This window comes from Mobula hypostoma, chromosome 14 (assembly GCF_963921235.1).
Source record: "Mobula hypostoma chromosome 14, sMobHyp1.1, whole genome shotgun sequence".
Lineage (NCBI taxonomy): Eukaryota > Metazoa > Chordata > Chondrichthyes > Myliobatiformes > Myliobatidae > Mobula > Mobula hypostoma.
The window spans coordinates 44,857,975-44,878,044 of NC_086110.1; the positions used below are offsets into that span (position 1 = coordinate 44,857,975).

The 20,070-nt window shown below is 39.5% G+C and overlaps 1 protein-coding gene across 2 annotated transcripts in view; it reads right to left on the reverse strand.

Annotated features, from left to right (window-relative positions):
* Positions 1 to 10,740: 10,740 nt before the first annotated feature.
* The window catches only part of spg7 (SPG7 matrix AAA peptidase subunit, paraplegin), a 35,069-nt gene continuing 25,739 nt past the window's right edge, over positions 10,741 to 20,070 (reverse strand). For both annotated transcript variants that reach the window (XM_063067043.1, XM_063067042.1), the window contains exons 15-17: positions 19,237 to 19,400; positions 15,937 to 16,014; positions 10,741 to 12,257 (exon numbers count right to left, since the gene is read on the reverse strand). In XM_063067043.1, coding sequence (XP_062923113.1) covers positions 12,057 to 12,257; positions 15,937 to 16,014; positions 19,237 to 19,400 — 443 coding nt within the window. In that variant the 3' untranslated portion in view covers positions 10,741 to 12,056. The remainder of the gene's footprint in view (positions 12,258 to 15,936; positions 16,015 to 19,236; positions 19,401 to 20,070) is intronic.

Genomic DNA, 20,070 nt, shown 5'->3' on the forward strand with positions numbered 1-20,070 from the left:
AAATAGTAATAGAACCATAAATAGTTAAATAGTAATATGTAAATTATGCCAGTAAATTATGAAATAAATCCAGGACCAGCCTATTGGCTTAGGGTGTCTGACCCTCCAAGGGAGGAGTTGTAAAGTTTGATGGCCTCAGGCAGGAATGACTTCCTATGACGCTCTGTGCTGCATCTCGGTGGAATGAGTCTCTGGCTGAATGTACTCCTGTGCCCAACCAGTACATTATGTAGTGGATGGGAGACATTGACCAAGATGGCATGCAACTTAGACAGCATCCTCTTTTCAGACACCACCGTGAGAGAGTCCAGTTCCATCCGCACAACATCACTGGCCTTACGAATGAGTTTGTTGATTCTGTTGGTCTCTGCTACCCTCAGCCTGCTGCCCCAGCACACAACAGCAAACATGATAGCACTGGCCACCACAGATTCAAAACAGTAGTAAATTTAGATAAGCACTGAAATATGTAAAATATATAAAAAACTAAGTATAAAAATTTACGAGCGTGTCTTTGTTTCCAAGATTTAAGCTGAAAGGAGATCTAAAGGATGATTTTTTTTTTCACACAAAGGATAGTTGGTATCTGGAACAAGACTCAATTTCCACAAAATAAAAGTTCATAATCTATCAGGCAGCAGCAAGCTTTGCCCTCCTTCATAATTTGGAGACTTGGACTATCTACAGGAGGCACCCCAAAGCACTAAAAACAAACCACTAATGCAGTATCCATAAAATCCTCCAAAATCCACCGGCAAGATGAACCACCCCAGCATCCTTTCCCAGATTGAAATCCCCCACTACTGAGGCCCTATAATCACACTCAAAATATCCAGCATCTCGAGAGTTTGGTGGCGCCACACTAGATGATTTTCAAGAGTATCGAATGGTACTCCTATGAATAACCCACTCCATTTACCGACACAAATAGAGGTGTAACCCAGATTATGAACACCTAATTTACGGATACCCCAACATACAACCAAGCTTCCATTAAATTATTACATTCAAAGTCCAATATATGTAAAGCATTCATTCCTACAAGTAGAAGTGTTTTCCCCTCTCTCCATACCCCCACTACTAGTAATTGCTCTTTCTTATCAGTCTTGTGTGTTTAATAGATTTCATTAGAATACAATGAAGGGATGGTAACCACATTGAGTGATATTTATGCATTGTCTGACTTATGGACAAAACTAACTAATATCTGTATAAATAGAACCTGTTCATTAACCTGGGTCTGTGTGTACAATACAGTAAATTCATTATACTGCACGGAATATAGCATACAGAGCAGCCATAACATATTGCACAGTGGAGCACGCTTACGATTTTGGTGGGCTACTCCTATTTCTTATGTTCAAAGTTCAAAGTAAATTTCTTATTAAAGTACATGCAGTGCCTATAAAAAGTATTCAGCCCCCTTGGAAGTTTTCATGTTTTATTGCTTTACAACAGTAGATTAAACTTGACTCTTTTGTGTCAATGTGAAAACAGATCTCTACAAAGTGATCTAAATTTATTACAAATATAAAACACAAAATAGTTGATTGCAAGTATTCACCCCTTCAAGTCAGTATTTAGTAGGTGCATCTTTGGCAGCAATTACAGCCTTGAGTCTGTGTGGATAGGTCTCTATCAACTTTGCACATCTGGACACTGCAATTTTTCCCCATTCTTCTATACAAAACTACTCAAGCTCTGATTGCATGGGGATCATGAGTGAACAGCCCTTTTCAGGTCCAGCCACAAATTCTCAATTGGATTGAGGCCTGGACTCTAACCTGGCTACTCAAGGACATTAACTTTGATCTTTTAAGCCATTTCCGTGTAGCTTTGGCTTTATGCTTGGGGTCATTGTTTTGCTGGAAAACAAATCTTCCCCCAAGTCTCAGTTCTCTTGCAGACTGCATCAGGTCTTCCTCCAGGATTTCCCTATATTTTGCTACATTTATTTTACCCTCTGCCTTCATAAACCTTCCAGGGCCTGCTGCAGTGAAGCATTCCCGCAGCATGATGCAGCCACCACCATGCTACATGGTAGGGATGGTGTGTTTTAGATTATGTGCGGTGTTTGCCTTATGCCAAACATAGCATTTAGTCTGATGGCCAAAAAAACTCAATTTTGGTTTCATCCAACCATAGAACCTTCTTCCAGTTGACTTCAGAGTCTCCCATATGCTTTCTGGCAAACACTACCTGAAGCTTGTGATTCCTCCAGAGTTGTCATAGGTCTCTTGATGGCTTCCCTCACTTCTTGCATGGTCACTTAGTTTTTGAGGATGGCCTGTTCTAGGCAGATTTACAGCTGTGCCATATTCTATTTCCTGATGATTGTCTTAACTGTACTCTATGGAATATTCAGTGACTTGGAAATTTTCTTGTATCCATCTCCTGACGTGTGCTTTTCAATAACCTTTTCACGGAGTTGCTTGGAGTGTTCTTTTGTCTTCATGGTGTGGTTTTTGCCAGGATAGTGACTCACCAGCAGTTGGACCTTCCAGATACAGACGTATTTTTATTACAATCAATTGAAACACCTTGATTGCACACAGGTCTTCAAAAACAGGTCTCCATTTAACTAATTATGCGACCTCTAAAACCAATTGACTGCATCAGTGTAGATTTGGTGTGTCATATTAAAGGGAGGAGAGGTGAATACTTATGCAATCAATTATTTTGTGTTTTATATTTGTAATTAATTTAGATCACCTTGTAGAGATCTGTTTGCACTTTGACATGAAAGAGTCTTTTTCTGCTGGTGAGCATCAAAAAAGCCAAATTGAATCATTGTGATTCAATGTTACAAAACATGAAAACTTCCAAAGCGGGGGTGGGGGGGTGAATACCTTTTATAGGCACTGTATATACGTCACCATATACTACGCTGAGATTCATTTTCTGACGGACATTCACAATAAATACAAAGTAACAAACCAGTCACTGAAAAACTGCGCAACAAAGACAGACAAACCATCAAGATGCAAAAAGATAATTAATTCTGAAAATACAAAAAATAAGTAAGTAATAAGTATCTAGAACATGAGTTGTCAAGTCCTTGAAAGTGGGTCCATAGGTTGTGAAATCAGTCCTTCTGGTTCAAAACCCTGAGGGCTGAGGGATAATAACTGTTCCCGAACCTGGCGGTGTGGGACCTGAGGCTCCTGCACTTTGTTTCTGATAGCAGCAGCAGGAAGAGAGAATGGCTTGGATGGTAGGGGTTCTTGACGATAAATGTTGCATTCCTGTGACAGTGCTCCTTATAAATGAGCTCAATACTAGGGAAGGCTTTACCACGGACTGGGCTGTGTCCATTACTTTTGTAGGCTTTTCCATTCAAGGGCATTGATGTTTCCATACCAAGCCATGATGCAACCAATCTGTATTCTTGCCACTGCGCATCTAAAGAAGTTTGTCCAAGTTTTAGGTGACGTGCCAAATCTTCGCAAACTTCTAAGAAAGCAGGGGTGCTGCTGTCTTCTTGGTAATAGCTCCTATGGTATGGTAATACACAAAGATCTTTTATTCATGATGGATTGGGGCTCTGCCTTTGCACAGATAAATTTTTAAAATGGGGATATAACTGAGTCTGCTGGAAATGACCTCTCCATCAATGTAAACCTCCATCACCTTAGAAAAGATGTGCTGGCATTGGAGAGGGTCCAGAGGAGGTTCACAAGCATGATTCCAGGAATGAAACGGTTATCATACGAGGACCGTCTGATGGCTGTGGGTCTGTACTCGCTGATCTCATTGAACCCTTTCGAATGTTGAAAGGCCTAGACAGAGTAGATGTGGAAAGGAATGTTTCCCATGGTGGGAGAGTCTAGGACAAGAGGGCACAGCCTCAGGTTAGAGGGGCACCTTTTCAAAACAGAGATGTGGAGAAATTTCTTTAGCCAAAGGGTGCTGAATTTGTGGAATTTGTTGCCACATGCAGCTGTGGTGTATTTAAGGCAGAGATTGATAGGTTCTTGACTGGTTACGGGGAGAAGGCTGGGAACTGGGGTTAAGGAAGAGAAAAATAAGGATCAGCCATGATTGAATGGCAAAGCAGACTCGACGGGCCATATGGCCTAATTCTGCTCCTATGTCTTATGGTTTAAATGAAATTTCAGCACTCTGAAGCCTGACTCTGCTGACACAGTTGACATAAAGTACCCTGCTCCGACAAATGCACAGCCCCATTCTGGCAACACACATCAAAGTTGCTGGGGAACACAGCAGGCCAGGCAACATCTCTAGGAAGAGGTGCAGTCGACGTTTCAGGCCAAGACCCTTCGTCAGGACTAACTGAAGGAAGAGTTAGTAAGAGATTTGAAAGTGGGAGGGGGAGGGGGAGATCCAAAATGATAGGAGAAGACAGGAGGGGGAGGGATGGAGCCAAGAGCTGGACAGGTGATTGGCAAAGGGGATATGAGAGGATCATGGGACAGGAGGCCCAGGGAGAAAGACAAGGCGGGGGGGGGAAGCCCAGAGGATGGGCAAGGGGTATAGTCAGAACGACAGAGGGAGAAAAAAGAGAGTGAGAGAAAGTATGTGTGTATAAAAATAAATAACAGATGGGGTACGAGGGGGAGGTGGGGCATTAGCGGAAGTTAGAGAAGTCAACGTTCATGCCATCAGGTTGGAGGCTACCCAGACGGAATATAAGGTGTTTTTCCTCCAACCTGAGTGTGGCTTCATCTTTACAGTAGAGGAGGCCGTGGATAGACATGTCAGAATGGGAATGGGATGCGGAATTAAAATGTGTGGCCACTGGGAGATCCTGCCTTCTCTGGCGGACAGAGCGTAGGTGTTCAGCAAAGCAGTCTCCCAGTCTGCATTGGGTCTCGCCAATATATAGGAGGCCACATCGGGAGCACTGGACGCAGTATATCACCCCAGCCGACTCACAGGTGAAGTGTCGCCTCACCTGGAAGGACTGTCTGGGGCCCTGAATGGTGGTAAGGGAGGAAGTGTAAGGGCATGTGTAGCACTTGTTCCGCTTACTGCCTGGATAAGTGCCAGGAGGGAGATCAGTGGGGAGGGATGGGGGGGGGACGAATGGACAAGGGAGTCACGTAGGGAGCGATCCCTGCAGAAAGCGGAGGGGGGGGGAGGGAAAGATGTGTTTAGTGGTGGTATCCCGTTGGAGGTGGCGGAAGTTACGGAGAATAATATGTTGGACCCGGAGGCTGGTGGGGTGGTAGGTGAGGACCAGGGGAACCCTATCCCTAGTGGGGTGGCAGGAGGATGGAGTGAGAGCAGATGTGCGTGAAATGGGGGAGATGCGTTTGAGAGCAGAGTTGATGGTGGAGGATCCTGTTGGAGGTGGCGGAAGTTACGGAGAATAATATGTTGGACCCGGAGGCTGGTGGGGTGGTAGCGCTGGAGGCCATTCTGGACCAGCCTTCTGAACACAGGTACCAATTCTTGCTTTCTTGGGTTGGACTGGAATAGACTCATTTAGTCACTGATGTTAATGTGTAAGGCAGATGCTGAACTATTGTGCTTTGTGAACAATCATATACCAGATTTTCAGAATTTTACTGCAATTATACTCGTCCAGCTCCAATAGCCAGGTTGCATAATTTACATGCTTGATAGCAGACTTAAAACAAGTCAGTTTCCATCACAGTAGGAGTTTACCAAAAGGATCATTTCAAGGATGTTCTCAACAGTTCCTTGAAAATGTGTAACATCAAAGAACTGTAGAAAGCCCTATTCAAGACCAATTAAATACCTTGGGGGAAAAAAAAAGCACTGTAAACCTTCACGTGTAGAAGACCAGATGAAACAGGAGGATAGTACAATTTCTAATAATGCCCTCCTACCCAGTCACCCACCTCTGGCAAAGTCTGCACATACCACATTGGCTTCTTTGGAAGCTGAGAATTAAGCTTCATTTCAGACACCACACTGTATGGAAGCAAGTTATACCCAGACAAAAGGGACTGACTACATCTGACAATGAATCAGAAGGCTTAAATCCAAAGTAACAAGAAAAAACCTTTAATGGGATGCTCGACGGTCAGAGCTTACATTTTTTTTTAATGTGATGTTAAACCATGATGCTCTTCTGTTCTCTTCTGCTGAATGTAAAAGATCATGTATCCTTTATAACTATTTATCTCAGCATCACAGTGACATCAATAAAATGCATTGAGTGTAATCCTTTTTGGAATGTCCTGAAGTTCTGAAAGCTGTTGCAATTGACATTTAATTTTTGCCTTTAGAAAAGTAAGTGATTCTCTCATTCTTCCTAATATTACCAGAATTTTGCTGCAAGTAGACACAGCTAAGTTCAATAGGTGGACAGCGCAATTTGCAAGACTCTTATACCATTTGTTGCATTTTAACTTTAATTAAAAGCCTTCAAATTTCAAGCTTGCCAGATGAACTGAATACCAAAATGTCTTTTTTATATATGTAATTATCCTACATTCTTGAAGTTTATGCCACTTAGTTGGTAAAAATTATACGTATTACAATAATAATTTGCTTTATAATATATTTGTATTTATATTAAAGTTGATTTTCAGAAAAAATCATGAATTTATTCACCTGCCTCATATACACTCTGCATCACAAATGTAAAAGCTGTGGCAAGTTGTAAACACTGCCGATTCTATAATGAGCACGAGCCTCCCCAGCATCCAGGATGCCTTCAAAACATGATACCTCGAAAAGGCAGTATCCATCATTAAGGAAATCCATCACCCAGGACATGCCCTCTTCTCATTGCTACCATCAAGGAGGTGGTACAGGAGCCTGAATACACACTCTCAATGTTTCAGGAAAAGCTTCTTCCCCTCTGCCATCAGATATCTGAATGGACAAAGAAACTAATTCAGTATTTTCCCCACTCTTTTTGCATTACTTAATTCATTTTTTTTATTCTTATTGTAATTTATAGTTTTTTTTAAATCATATATTGCAATGCACATGCTGCCACAAAAAAAATTTACGACATATGCCTGTGATATTAACCTTGATTCTGATAAATTGTTTAGGTGTAAAGCTTATTGCTATCTTTTTAAAAAAAACATATTTCATCTCCTCTGAAAGTACTGACTTAAACTGTACAAATTCCCACAGATCATGTCCCCTACTTTATAGAATCTTAATGAATATTAAAAATTCATGTTACATCTTTAGCTCGATTAATTGCATTGGAATAATCATGCTATTTCTATCAGCAACCAGTTGGTGGTGCAAAGAGACAAATAATCTTTTAGCAAAAGTCATGTTAATCTACATCAATATCTTAGTAGCTAGGTATCTATCTTCTATATACTACTAAAACTCTCATGCTGTCTGTTTGTGACCTCCAATCAGCGCAAACGGTGCATTATAGCGGCACTTTTTTTGGCTCAATCGAGTTAAAATGCGCTAACTTACAGAATGCAGGCAAAGTTCAGGGTTATATATTCGTATAAAATTGCTCATTCGCCGAAAATCAACAGGTTGGCTTTCACCCGAGACCCGATCGGCCATGATGGAAATCGGGACGCGACAGCCCGACGCATGCGCACGGCCAGCCTCAGCAGCGACACCTACCGGAGCAAAAGGGCCGGGCAGCTCTATTTCGAGGTCGCAGAATAACCTGCAGATGCTGGGGTCAAAGCAACATTTCGCTGGAGGAACTCAGCCGGTCGGGCAGCATCCGTGGAAACGATCAGTCAACGTTTCGGGCCGGAACCCTTCGTCAGGACTGAAGAGGGAGGAGGCAGAGGCCCTATAAAGAAGGTGGGGGGAGGGTGGGAAGGAGAAGGCGGTAGGTTCCAGGTGAAAAACCAGGAAGGGGAAAGATAAAGGGGTGGGGGAGGGGAAGCAGGGAGGGGATGGGCTGGAAAGGCGAAGAAGTGAATCAAAGGTGAAGAAGTAAGCCTGCATCAATAGTTTAGTAAGGTATTATGGCTGAAATTTAATCATTAAGTCTTTCTTTCAGAAAGTGTGTCCATGGTTTATTCTAGAAGTCACTCTAGAAACAAATAATATAGTTTTTGATATGAAACTGATTAAGAAGCAGCTTTTGTTACAATGTCATATTGTAATTTGCAAATGTCACATTTTCAGCATCTGCAGATTTTCTCATGTTGGTCTTATTGTAAAAGTGCATCCCAGATGGGATGTTCAGTTGTAGTTCTGTCTGCCTGTTCCAGTGGTACTGATGGATATCACAATGAAACTCGGCTGGAAGGGAGAATTATTTTTAGATTAGATTAATTTATGAGAACCATCTGTCCTCATTTATTGTCATTTAGAAATGCATGCATGTATTAAGAAATGATACAATGTTCCTCCAGAATGATTATCACAGAAAAACAGGACAAACCAAAGACTAACACTGACAGAACCACAAAATTATAACATATAGTTACAGCAGTGCAAAGCAATACCATAATTTGATAAAGAACAGACCACGGGCACGGTCAAAAGTCCCGAGTTGATCGACTCCTGAGTCCCCGATAGCAGCAGGCAAGGGGAGAAACTCCCTGCCATAAACCTCCAGGTACCGACAACTGCCGATGCATTGGATCCGATGCACTGAGTCCGTCTGTCCGTCCGAAAACTTCAAGCCTCTGACCAGCCCCTCCAATACAGCCTCCCGAGCACCATCGACCTCATCCCAGCCGCCGAAACAAGCAATCCGAGGATTCAGGGCCTTCTCCGGAGATTCTGGACCACACAGTAACAGCGGCAGCTGTTCATATTTCATAATATTTCATAATAGTCTGGTTAATACCCCTACAAGTTTGTGGAAAACCTGGCAGAGTGGTCTTTCAATGCCCCAGCAAATTGGGTTCAATCCTGATATGTGGTACTGCAGGGTGGTTTCTGAGACTGCAAGGGTTTCCCCACAGATGCACTGTTTTCCCCGTATCCCAAAGGCATGCAAATTGGCCACAGCTTGCAAGTGTTACAAACTGGGGAAAATTAATGGGGAATGGGATTATTCTGTAAGCCATCATGGAGTCCATGAATAAAATGACCTTTTTGCATGTCAGAAGAATATATGGAGAAAATATTTTTTCCAATTGTATAAATTGATACCACATGCATTTAAATTAGTTGTTTCTGTGATAGGACAATGAGAGTACACATGTTCAAGTAAAATGTTTAAGATGCTAGCATTTGAAAAGCTGCTGAAAACACATAAATAAAAAATCATTTATAATGAAAACAGTCATGATCTTGGATTCATATGTTCACAGATGGCAGGTTGTAATACATAAATATTGTTCTTTATTGATTGAGGGCTGTAGAGAAAATCTACCCAAGATTGGATTCAGTACAAATAAAACCTATGCCGAATAATCACATCAAATGAGGATGGGCCACACCGGCCTGGAACTCAGAAATGAAATAATTTGTGTAATTTGCTGAATAACACTGCAAAAATGCCCCAAGTGAAATCCATGGCTTACAGTGTGGAAGCAATACTGAGATGTTGCTATTACAACATCATTTGGAAGTGGAAGAGAAAGTCAGAATCCATAGCAGGCTCTCATACCTCTTCCATTCATTACACAGCATACAAACCATTCGGTCTGAGGCAAGAATTACACTTAATGTAATACTCCAAACAGCTGACCATTCCCCACCATGAGATATACTGTTCTTAAACTTTGTCGCTCCCAATTTCATGTCAACAAAAAAAAGGTTAAAGCTACTAATACATCTGTGCCCACCACTATTAATACACCCTAATTCATTGCTACAAAGTGCCATGCATTTTCATACAGAACCAGGCAATGATCTATGACAGACTTTCCAAATTTAGGACATTACAAAGACAATATCTACTCATAGACACAGATTCCAATACAAATCTGCTATCAGAAATAAAGTACTGGAGATTTTTTTCTTCATTGCTCAGGGAGGGAAATGATCTGAACTAAGAACCAAATACTTCACTTCACCTGCCCCATCACTGAAATCCCACAACCTATACTTGCATTTTCAAGGACTCTTCATCTCATGTTTGATATTTATTGCATATTTGTTTATTACTATTATTCTATCTTTTTATATTTGCAGACTTTGTTGTCTTTTGCACACTGGTTGAATCCCCAGTTGGTGAGGTTTTTCACTGATTCGAATATGGATTTATTGAGTATGCCTGCAAGAAAATGAATCTCAGGGTTGTATATAGTGATGTATAGTTACTTTGATAATAAATTTACTTTGAACTTTGAAATACTACCCATGCTGGATATCTTAGCCAGACAAAAAATGCAACAAGTAGGAGAATATTTGGAGGAAGGTAATTACTAACTTGTTAATTTGAAATATTAACTCTATAGTATCGCTGCTACTTGTTCACCCAAGAAAAAAAACTTAGTCTAGATGAGGAATCTTTCAGAAGTGGATGAACAATCCCATATAGGAAACCATCTTTGGAACATATCTGAATGTTATTTTTGTAGCTAAAATCAGGCAATTGTAAATAAAACTAACACAATGGACAAAGAATAAGCTGCAATGAATAGCAAATGAAGTATTTAAGTGTGGGAATTATTGCATTTGTGAGAACTTCCAGTAGGTAACCTGTACCTAGTTTGAATAGACAGGAATCAATTAACATTAACACAACATGGCTGCATTTGTCATTAAATATCAGCTAGTATACAGAATTTACCTTTATTTTCTGAATTGTGCAATGGAATCTTTTTACCTTTGTTGTAGGGCATAACTTGATCCGTTTGAAGGTAGATTGATTTTTTAATAAATACATACACATTAATCTAAGTCATACAAAGATTTTATTTATGCAGAAATTCAAAGCATCGTAAATTACCTTAATTAGGTCATTAAAATTATCTATATCAACTATATGTTCTAAACTGTTTTAGTAAAAACTTGGGAAAGTCTTAGATCAGTTAACAATTTTCATTGAGATTAGAAGCACATGTACAATAGCTCATTTTACATGGAAGATATTAAATCGATTATCTTGCTGTACAAATATTCACAATAGCCATTTGAACATAATTTACACATCACAGACCAAACATTTTTGTTAGAACCAGAACAGATTACTTTCAAAGGCAATTTTATTCATCATCCATTTACTGGTGGAGTAAATAAAATGTAAATCCATGTCCTAGTGCAAAAAAAAATGGAAAGCCTTTTCCTGAAGGAAAGAGAAGAAATATTAACGGAAAATTACTGAAGATATATCTATATCTATTTTAACCGGCCTTCCAATGAAAGGCAGTGATCTCTAAATAATTAATAATGAAAAATCACAACTACGCTGAACCCAAAGGGCAAAAAATCCCTTATGGGGAAATCAATGCAGTAACAGTGAAATGTAAACTACAATCAATCACATTTCATGTTGATCAAACAATAGAAACAGGACAGAAGAGGAAATAACTTAAGTCTCTGTGACAGTTAATCATATAGTGTCTATCTACTTTTGCACATAACCATATTTTCGTTCTAATATAAAACCAGAATAGATGAAGGGTCTTCAATCTAAAACAATTAACTGTAACTCTTGCCAAAGATGCTGCCTGACCAATGAGAATTTCCAGCATTTTCTGTTCTTATTTCAGATTTCCAAAATAATTTTTAAAAATTTTCCTATTTTGGTTCTATTTGTTTAGATCTCTATAAAAAGGATTTTGGATTTACTGCTCACCTTTCAAGGTTCTGGTTATCCTAGAACACAGGAAATCATGAAGCTAATACTTGCACACAGCTAGCTCCTCCAAAAGCACTGTGATGACCAGATAATCTGCTTTTGTAGAATAAAGGCCCATAAACAGCGATAATTTTCCTTATCCCCATTAAACTCGTGAATTGAGATCTTTGATGTTCATTCAAGAAATCAATTAGTTTATTTCATCTTCTGAAAGATGGCATTTCTAATTTCCTGTACTGCACTGGATTGTCAACAAAGGCTTTCATGCTCAGTTCACTTGAGATGCCCAATAGTACATAATCAAATAGTAATTTCACCCCTTTGGTTCCTCTAATCACATCCCTACCATTGTTCATAATGGTTCATCCATCCTTTTGCAAAACTGCAACAATCACCTCAGCTTTTCCAAACAGCCATTTTAAACAGGATGTAGATTTTGGTCGCTGTCCTGAAGAGGTCTTGCTGGAGGCTCATTCTCTCTAGTATCTTGCTTATCCTTCTCAGCTTCAATCCAGCTCTGGGGTGGTATTCTCTTCTTTGGGCCAAGGAGTGGTGGCCCAATAAGTGACTCAATGTCATCATAATTTAGAACTTCTCTCTCCACAAGTGCATTTGCAAGCTGAAATTGAATTTATAAGCTCTAATAATTATTTCAAATGTGTCACGAATCATCATTCTAATCTCAAAATTACACCTTTGATAGAACTTGAACTGATAAACCAGAGTAAATGCTTAAATTTGGAGGCAATTGTAATTGAAAAATACAGCATGTGAGAAGGCAAAGAATCTACATATGATATACATATACATGCAAGTACAGAATATAATTAGAAAACTAATAGAATGTTATCATTAATTGCTGGTGAAACTGAATTAAGTAGGGTGATTTTGCTTCAGTTATAGGGATATTTGAGACCACATCTGGAGTACTTTCTCTTTATTTGAGAGCAGATGTTAATGTGGTAGCAGTTCAAAGAAAACTTACTAGACTAATATCTGGAATGGTAGCATCTATAGGAAGAGGTACAGTCGACGTTTCAGGCCGAGACCCTTCCTGATGAAGGGTCTAGGCCCAAAACGTCAACTGTACCTCTTCCTATAGATGCTGCCTGGCCTGCTGCGTTCACCAGAATTTTTTATGTGTGTTGCTTGAATTTCCAGCATCTGCAGATTTCCTCATGTTTGCATACTATCTGGAACGGTTGTGTTGTCTAATCAGGAAAGATTTGAAAGGCTGGCATGTTCCTGCTGGAATTCAGAAAAGTGAAAAAAGGCCTTGATCTAAATACAGATTAAGACCTGGCTGGTCTTGACAGGGTAGACATGAAAAAGATGTACTTTGTGGGAAAACCTATAAAGGTATAGGACACTATTTAAATACTTAAGACAGATGAGGTGAACATTTTTCTTTAGAGTCACAGGTCTTTGGAATTTTCTTCCTCAAAGAGCAGTGGAAAGAGATCAAATCTTTAAGGCACAGGCAAAAAGATGCTTTATGAGCAACATGCTGAAAGATTAACACAGGAACATGGGAACCAGAGTGGAGGTTACACCATTACAATCCTACTAAATGAAGCAGCAGACTCATGGGGCCAAATAGCCTGCTGCTCTTTACATACATGTTCTTACACTCTTGGACTACTTCCATTTAGTACATTTAAAGTAGGCATATTCATAAGTGTTTTTAATTAAAATAGGGTGACTGGTTAATTAGAGGTAGAATGGTAATAATTCCAGAAATTAAGTCTTAAGATTGTCAAAGTATTGCCATTCCTGGTACCTAAGATCTATCTCTACCCCTCTTTCTGCAGGGACATTCACTGGAATAATAATAAAGTCATCCCTTGCAGACAGTCTCTTAATTTCTCTCCCAGTGTCCATCTGTTATTTGCTATAGGAAAACAAATTCTAGCTTCTATATTGTTGGTGTTTCTTAATTCTTCTATCTACTGGCTACAAGCAAACCACGTAAGTGGAAAGATTTTTGTAAGATTTGCCCATGTAAAAGTGAACCGCACTAACTCTGCAATAGTTTAGCAAATTTCATGACCAGAGCAGATAGTGTAAATACAGCTCATTTTTGCAGAATACTCCATTTTCAGGAATCACAGAACAAACAATGGCTGGTGATTAGTTTTGCTCCAAAATAGCTTTCCAAAAGCTTGAGATTTAATGTTATATGGCCAGCACCTTTGTAATCAATTGGCTTCCCTGGATAAGGACAGTGCATTTGGGAGCACTTGTCAACCCTGCCAAGGACTTGACTGAGGGAGGAGGAAAAAAAGGCCAACTTGAACATTCTTACTTTGCTACTTAAAATGGGTGAATTTTACTTCATGCAAGTGTGGCATTTGAAGTTACATATGATAGGCAGGTGGAGTCTCTCCTCAGTAATCTGAGAGGACTTCAAAAGCGACACTGGTTAAATAAAACAAATTAATTTTTTTGCAAAAAGAAAACTGTTTCAATTTTAAACTCTCCAGGTCTATTTTTTAGCAACATCACTTCAAACAAACATTTTTCTATATCTGGTAAACAAATGAAATTAGTATTGTCTGTAATACAATACCTTGGGAAATGATACATGGGGGGGTGGGGAAGAAGAAAGTTCTAATGTTTTTTTTAAATTGTCTCTGTGCTGGCAGGAAATTGTGCAGGTGAAATAACTAAGATGTGAATTATTATCCAACAGAAACAAGTGAAAGTTAAATCAGAATACTTGAAAGAATGAAGCAATTCTATCCCAGCAAAAGGCTAATCAGCTGGAAATCTGCAAGTCTCCCTCTAAAAAGCGATGCAAAGAGTATTCCTACATTTATCTTGAGCCAAGCACTGCCAAATATCTAGAACACCAGCTCTCGCAGTATTGGATGCCAACTGTGGCAGAAAGAACAGCATTTCATTCAACATGACTGAAAACACAGTCTTAAAAAAAATGTTTTTTTATTATGTAAATTGGGGTAATGAAGCCCATCAATTGATTACCGACGCAAAGCAATTCCTTTGCCCTACAAATTTACTTAATAGGCTATTTCACTATAATCCATCAATTTGCCCCCATGTTCTAGCACCTAACTATATGCAAGACTGGCCACTTAACCTACCAACCCACATCGTTAAGATTTCACAGGAAATCAGAGCATCCCACACAGGGAGAACATGCTAACTCCACACAGACAATACTGCGTTGTGGGTAGATCTTGGATTTCTGGTGCTGTGAGGGATAGTTCTACCGCTTATGGGACTGGATTTTATCCTAAATGTCAATTATCACCATTAATTCCTGTCGTGTGAAGCCAAGCAGAGCTGCAGAACGGATGATGTTAATGAGAGAGATAACGAGAGACAACGGAGAGCCATTCAAAGTGCTTATGGGAGAAGAGACAGATAACGAGAGAGAGACACATAATTCAGTATGTTAGCGTCTGCCACAGACAGTTTGCTTCGAACCTGAACTGTTCATTAACAATCCTGCTGAGACAATAGGAAGTGTGAAGTTTGATGGACAGGTGATACCCCATCAGGGGGATAAAAATAGCGGGTTTGCTAAGGGACGACACACACGCCACGAGACCCTGGAAAGAGCATTGTGCCCCACAAGTTGGTGGGAGTTTGGAGGACCGATTCACGGGAATCGGCCAGAGGATCACAGGGTGTAAAGGTACAACCAGTGGGGACCTATTGTGTGTCTGCCCTTGCCTGGGTGCCGGGTTCACCACGGAAGAACGGTCGCATCTGGAATGGAGGGATCACAGTCGGTGACCACAGCGGGATCAGAAGGCATCGAAAGGTTTGCCTGAAACCTCAACTGTATCTCTCACTCTCTCTCTCTCTCCCCCCCCAACGGTACAACAACTGCGATTACTTCGAACTACACTAGACTGAACTGAACTCTGCTTCACCTTAAGACTGATCATTTTACCCCTAGACTGCGATAGAGCTTGGTTGATTCCTATTACCCTATGTCTGTGTATATGTGTATACTATCATTGCTAACCTGTTACATTTATATCCTTGCAGTTAGTGTACTGTATTGCTTATTTTTGTTAATAAAACTTTATTAGTTTCTAGTAATCACAGACTCCAACGAGTGTTCCATTTCTGCTGGTTTGACAACCCAGTTACGGGGTACGTAACATTCCAGACAAAACAGTTGAAAACAAAATTTAAACCAACATTAAAAATTTAGGCTTTTTTGTGCCCAAATATCATCGTCTGTATCTTAATGAAGAAAACATTCATTCCATTCCCTTAATTCCAGTGTGCAGTTACAGAATAAGCAGCAACAAAATACTTACTGTATTAAGTTTGTCCCTGTTATCCATTATCAATTTCTCTGTGTGTCTGTAAGCACGAGCCACCAGCAACTTGACTTCCTATAGAATTGAAAATCAGTGAAGTATAACTGAGCATGCCCATTAAAGTTATGAAAGTGATCCAAATTATCAATCATGTCATGAAACATTTACTCTTTTTTATTAACATCTATATCATAGAATACTAAGTCAACAGTACTTCCAAAAGAACCAATGTCAATCAAGGATAACAAAATGCACTTCTCCACAAAAACACAAATTACATTTCAAGATCTACAAATGCACAAGTATATCTACTTCTGTATCACACGATACATTGATAAGAAAAAGGAGTAGGTTCCTTGTGTTTGTTCGACCATTCAATAAAGATCATGTCTGATCTTTCCTGTCAGCATTTTTCTGTTCTAATGTTGTTTTCCTGTATTCCCTGAACAGTTACTTTAATGATCTGTTTCTTTAATATATTCAGCAACTGAAGCTCCACAACTGTCATGAGTAGAGGATTCTAAAGATTTACTAGCCACTTGAAGAAATTCCTCATCCCAGCCCTGAATGGCCAATCCTTGTGTTAAGACTATGTACTCTATATCTAGATTTAGAGTAACTTGTGAAGCTCCTTAAATAATTCTGTACATTTCAATTATATCAACTTTTAATTTTTCAAAGTCAAGATATCTCTCACCCAGTCCCTCCACAACTTAAAAAATAACTTATTTTCTCACTCTGGTTAAAGGTCTTTTACCTGAAATTAAAGAAGAATTCTTTCCCCCCTGCCCTCTACACACATGCTGCCTGACCTTAGTGCCCTCAGCATTTTCTGGTTTTATATCAGAGCCCAGTTTGATCACGTCACACAATAAATATGAGTCTCATACAATAGACCCACCCATCCAAGCAATCAATTTGGTGAACCTCTCCACATCCAATCAGTTTTCCATCTGAGTGGCACTAGTTTAAAAAAAATACAAAAGATGTGTAGGAGTTTCATATGGGATAATGTACTGTTTGCCTTCCTAAACATGATGTATCTGCATATCAGCTTTCAGAGACTGAGGCAAAAGGACACCAAAGACTCAGTAATTCGATAAGCATCACCAGCAGCCTTCAATCTCTCAGTTTTTAAATAAGAGTCGGCTGTGGTCGGGTGCTTCCAGGGTGCTGCATCGGCAAGTTTGCGGCGCTGGAAATTCATGGCAGGGAGAGTTTTTCTTCCTTCTACTGTCCGCATGAGATGATGGGATTTTCAAGAGACTTTGAGACTTCTTTTTTTACCGTGCCCATGGTCTGTTCTTTGTCAAATTATGGTATTGCTTTGCACTGTTGTAACTATATGTTATAATTATGTGGTTTTTGTCAGTTTTTTTTAGTCTTAGTTTGTCTCGTGTTTCTGTGATACCATTCTGGAGGAACATTGTATCATTTATTAATGCATGCATTACTAAATGACAATAAAAGAGGACTGCATGTCCTCATAATCTAATGTATTTCGTTTTTCTTTCTTCCAGATTGAAATACCATATAGCACTTCACCTCCCCTCACTGTCCATATAGCCTTGAAGTCATTCTGCCCACAATGCCACCTAGTTTTGTATTATCAGCAAACTTGGGTATATGACACCTGGTCCCATTTTTCAGATTACAAAGTAGATTGTGAACAGCTGGTACCCCATGGCACTCTGAAAATAGCAGATACATTTTTCGTCTTCATCTCATGTCAGCACATCATCCTTAATACTGCAAGTTCTAACTTTGACAACTTTTGAGTGTCATCTTATTTATGCCTTCTGACAGGCCAGATATACTATTGCAGATTCACCCACATCCATTCTATCAGCTACAACCTCAAAATTCCAGCAGGATTTCAAATTTCGTTTCTTTTTCATAAGTTCATTATATGTCTGTCCAACTACCTATTTTCCAAGTGCCCTCAAAAATGGATTCCAGTGTTTTCTCTACTATTGCTGTAAGGCTTACTTCCTGTATCATTTTTTGTTAGAATATCTGGGTTATGCAAAGTACGATTATTATCAAAGTACGTATAAAGATTTCAATTCTAAGATTTGTCCTCCTGCAGGCAGCCATAAAACAAAGAAACACGATGGAACCCATTCAAGAAAACAAAACTCTTAAGGGGAAAAAAAAAGAACAACGTGTTCAAACGGCAGAAGGCAACCAAATGACACACAGAGCATCAAACATCAAACCAGTAGTGTTCAGTTCATCGCTGCACTGCTATCCAATGCAGGCCGAAGAGCCATTCTTTGCCGAAGTGCCCCAGTCCGCATCGATTGCCCTGCTCAGACCACTCAAAAACAGCAAAATAAAAAGTAACCAGAATCCAGGCACACGTGCAACATGAACCTCAAAGTTACCCAAAACGAGTCCACAGCCTCGCCAATCAATCCTGGCAATGTAGATCCCAAGACTCCTACACTTTTCTCCAACAGCAGCTAGTGAGAGGGAGAGGATGACCAACCTAACACAGGCAGATGGCGCTGAACAACCTCCACTCTCATTTGTTGACTTCAATTGGAGAGAAGCAATGGAGTCGATCATGGGCTTGTGTCCTGTCTCCAGGCCACACACACTGCTCCAAACCTCAAACTCCCCCGGGGACAGCTAAGCGCCAGATCACTCCAGTCAGCCCACAACACAGCAACAAAATGTAAATCAGAGGTTCCAATGGCACGCAGCTTAGCAGAAGAATCATACCTCAAAAGAAGTAGTTTCCACCGCTTCTTCCATTTTGCTCATCCTTTCCATAAGCATCTCACAAGTATCTTGGAACACTTAATTCCCAATCTTGGCCACTTTGCAACCAATCCTCCGTATTGGCTTTGCTCTCCTATTTGTGCTATTAACTCACCTACTTTGATACAAATACAACATGCATCCTAGATTTTCTTTTTCATAATCTTTTTTGTTATGACTTGTTTACATGCACTCTTCCTTTTTGACAAACATTTTGCCACTCTTTTTCTTTAACTTTAAAAAAAACCCTCAGAAGGACGGATTTAATTTAAAAGCCTCATCTTCAGCCCTAGTTATCTCGCTCATCAGGAAAGTGATCCTAGCCAAACTCAAGTAAAGCCAGTTCACAAAGAGCTACAGTACAAACAGCACATGATTTTTAAAAATTAAACTACATAATTAAAGGAACACACGTTATTCAAATTTATTCTTAATGAAGCTTGGTACCTTACTCCAAATTGCTAACAAAGATTCTCTAAACAAAGTGGCAAGAAAGGATGCTTTGGGAGTCCTCAACCACTTTATACTTACGTGGTCCATGTGCTTCTGAAGTCCCTGGCTGAAGGGTCGTCGACCAATTACACCTTGCTCCTCTGTATCAGGAAATGATACATGACCAATTGCTTCAACCATCCCATAACATTTTGCCATGGAATAAGCAACTTTTGTAACCTTTTGTAGATCATCCTGGGCACCTGCACATAAAATATTATCCTATTTAAGTTGTGAAAGATAATATCTGTATTCTTATTTTGGCTTCTACAACTAAGACATACACAAAATGACAAAGAAGTATTAAAGTATTCCATACAAACAGCCAATAATTTTCTAATTACACATAGTAAATTGGTCAGGAAAAAGGACAGGATGGTCATTCTAAGTTAAGATCCATAAGCAAGCAATTCAAGCAATGATTAGGTGATTAACAATGTCTGCAATTGTAAGAATAAGGAAAGAATGGGGAATTAATTAATTCCATTGATTTAAGATACAAGGGAGTTGGTGGTGAATTGCAGCAAGATTTTATTTTAGGAGGTACAAAGTGTAAAGAGGTAAAATAACAATACTGTACCCTATTCACATACCATTTACATTCTTACTATGAATTTAAGCATTGCTATTTCTGGCTGGTAATACAGAACTCTTTCAAATAAGATGTTAACCTTGGCTTTTTTAGATGGAGGTCAACTAAAGGCATCCTGTGAAACACAATAGCATTCTAAGAAAATTTATAATCAATGTCTGTCAAAAACAGAGTGGTTATTAATCTCATTTGCTGATTCCTTGCTGTGCAGCTGTAATCCCCTCTATCCCCATATGAGAGGATGCATTTTAAAAGTTGACCAAAGACTATGATAAACACTA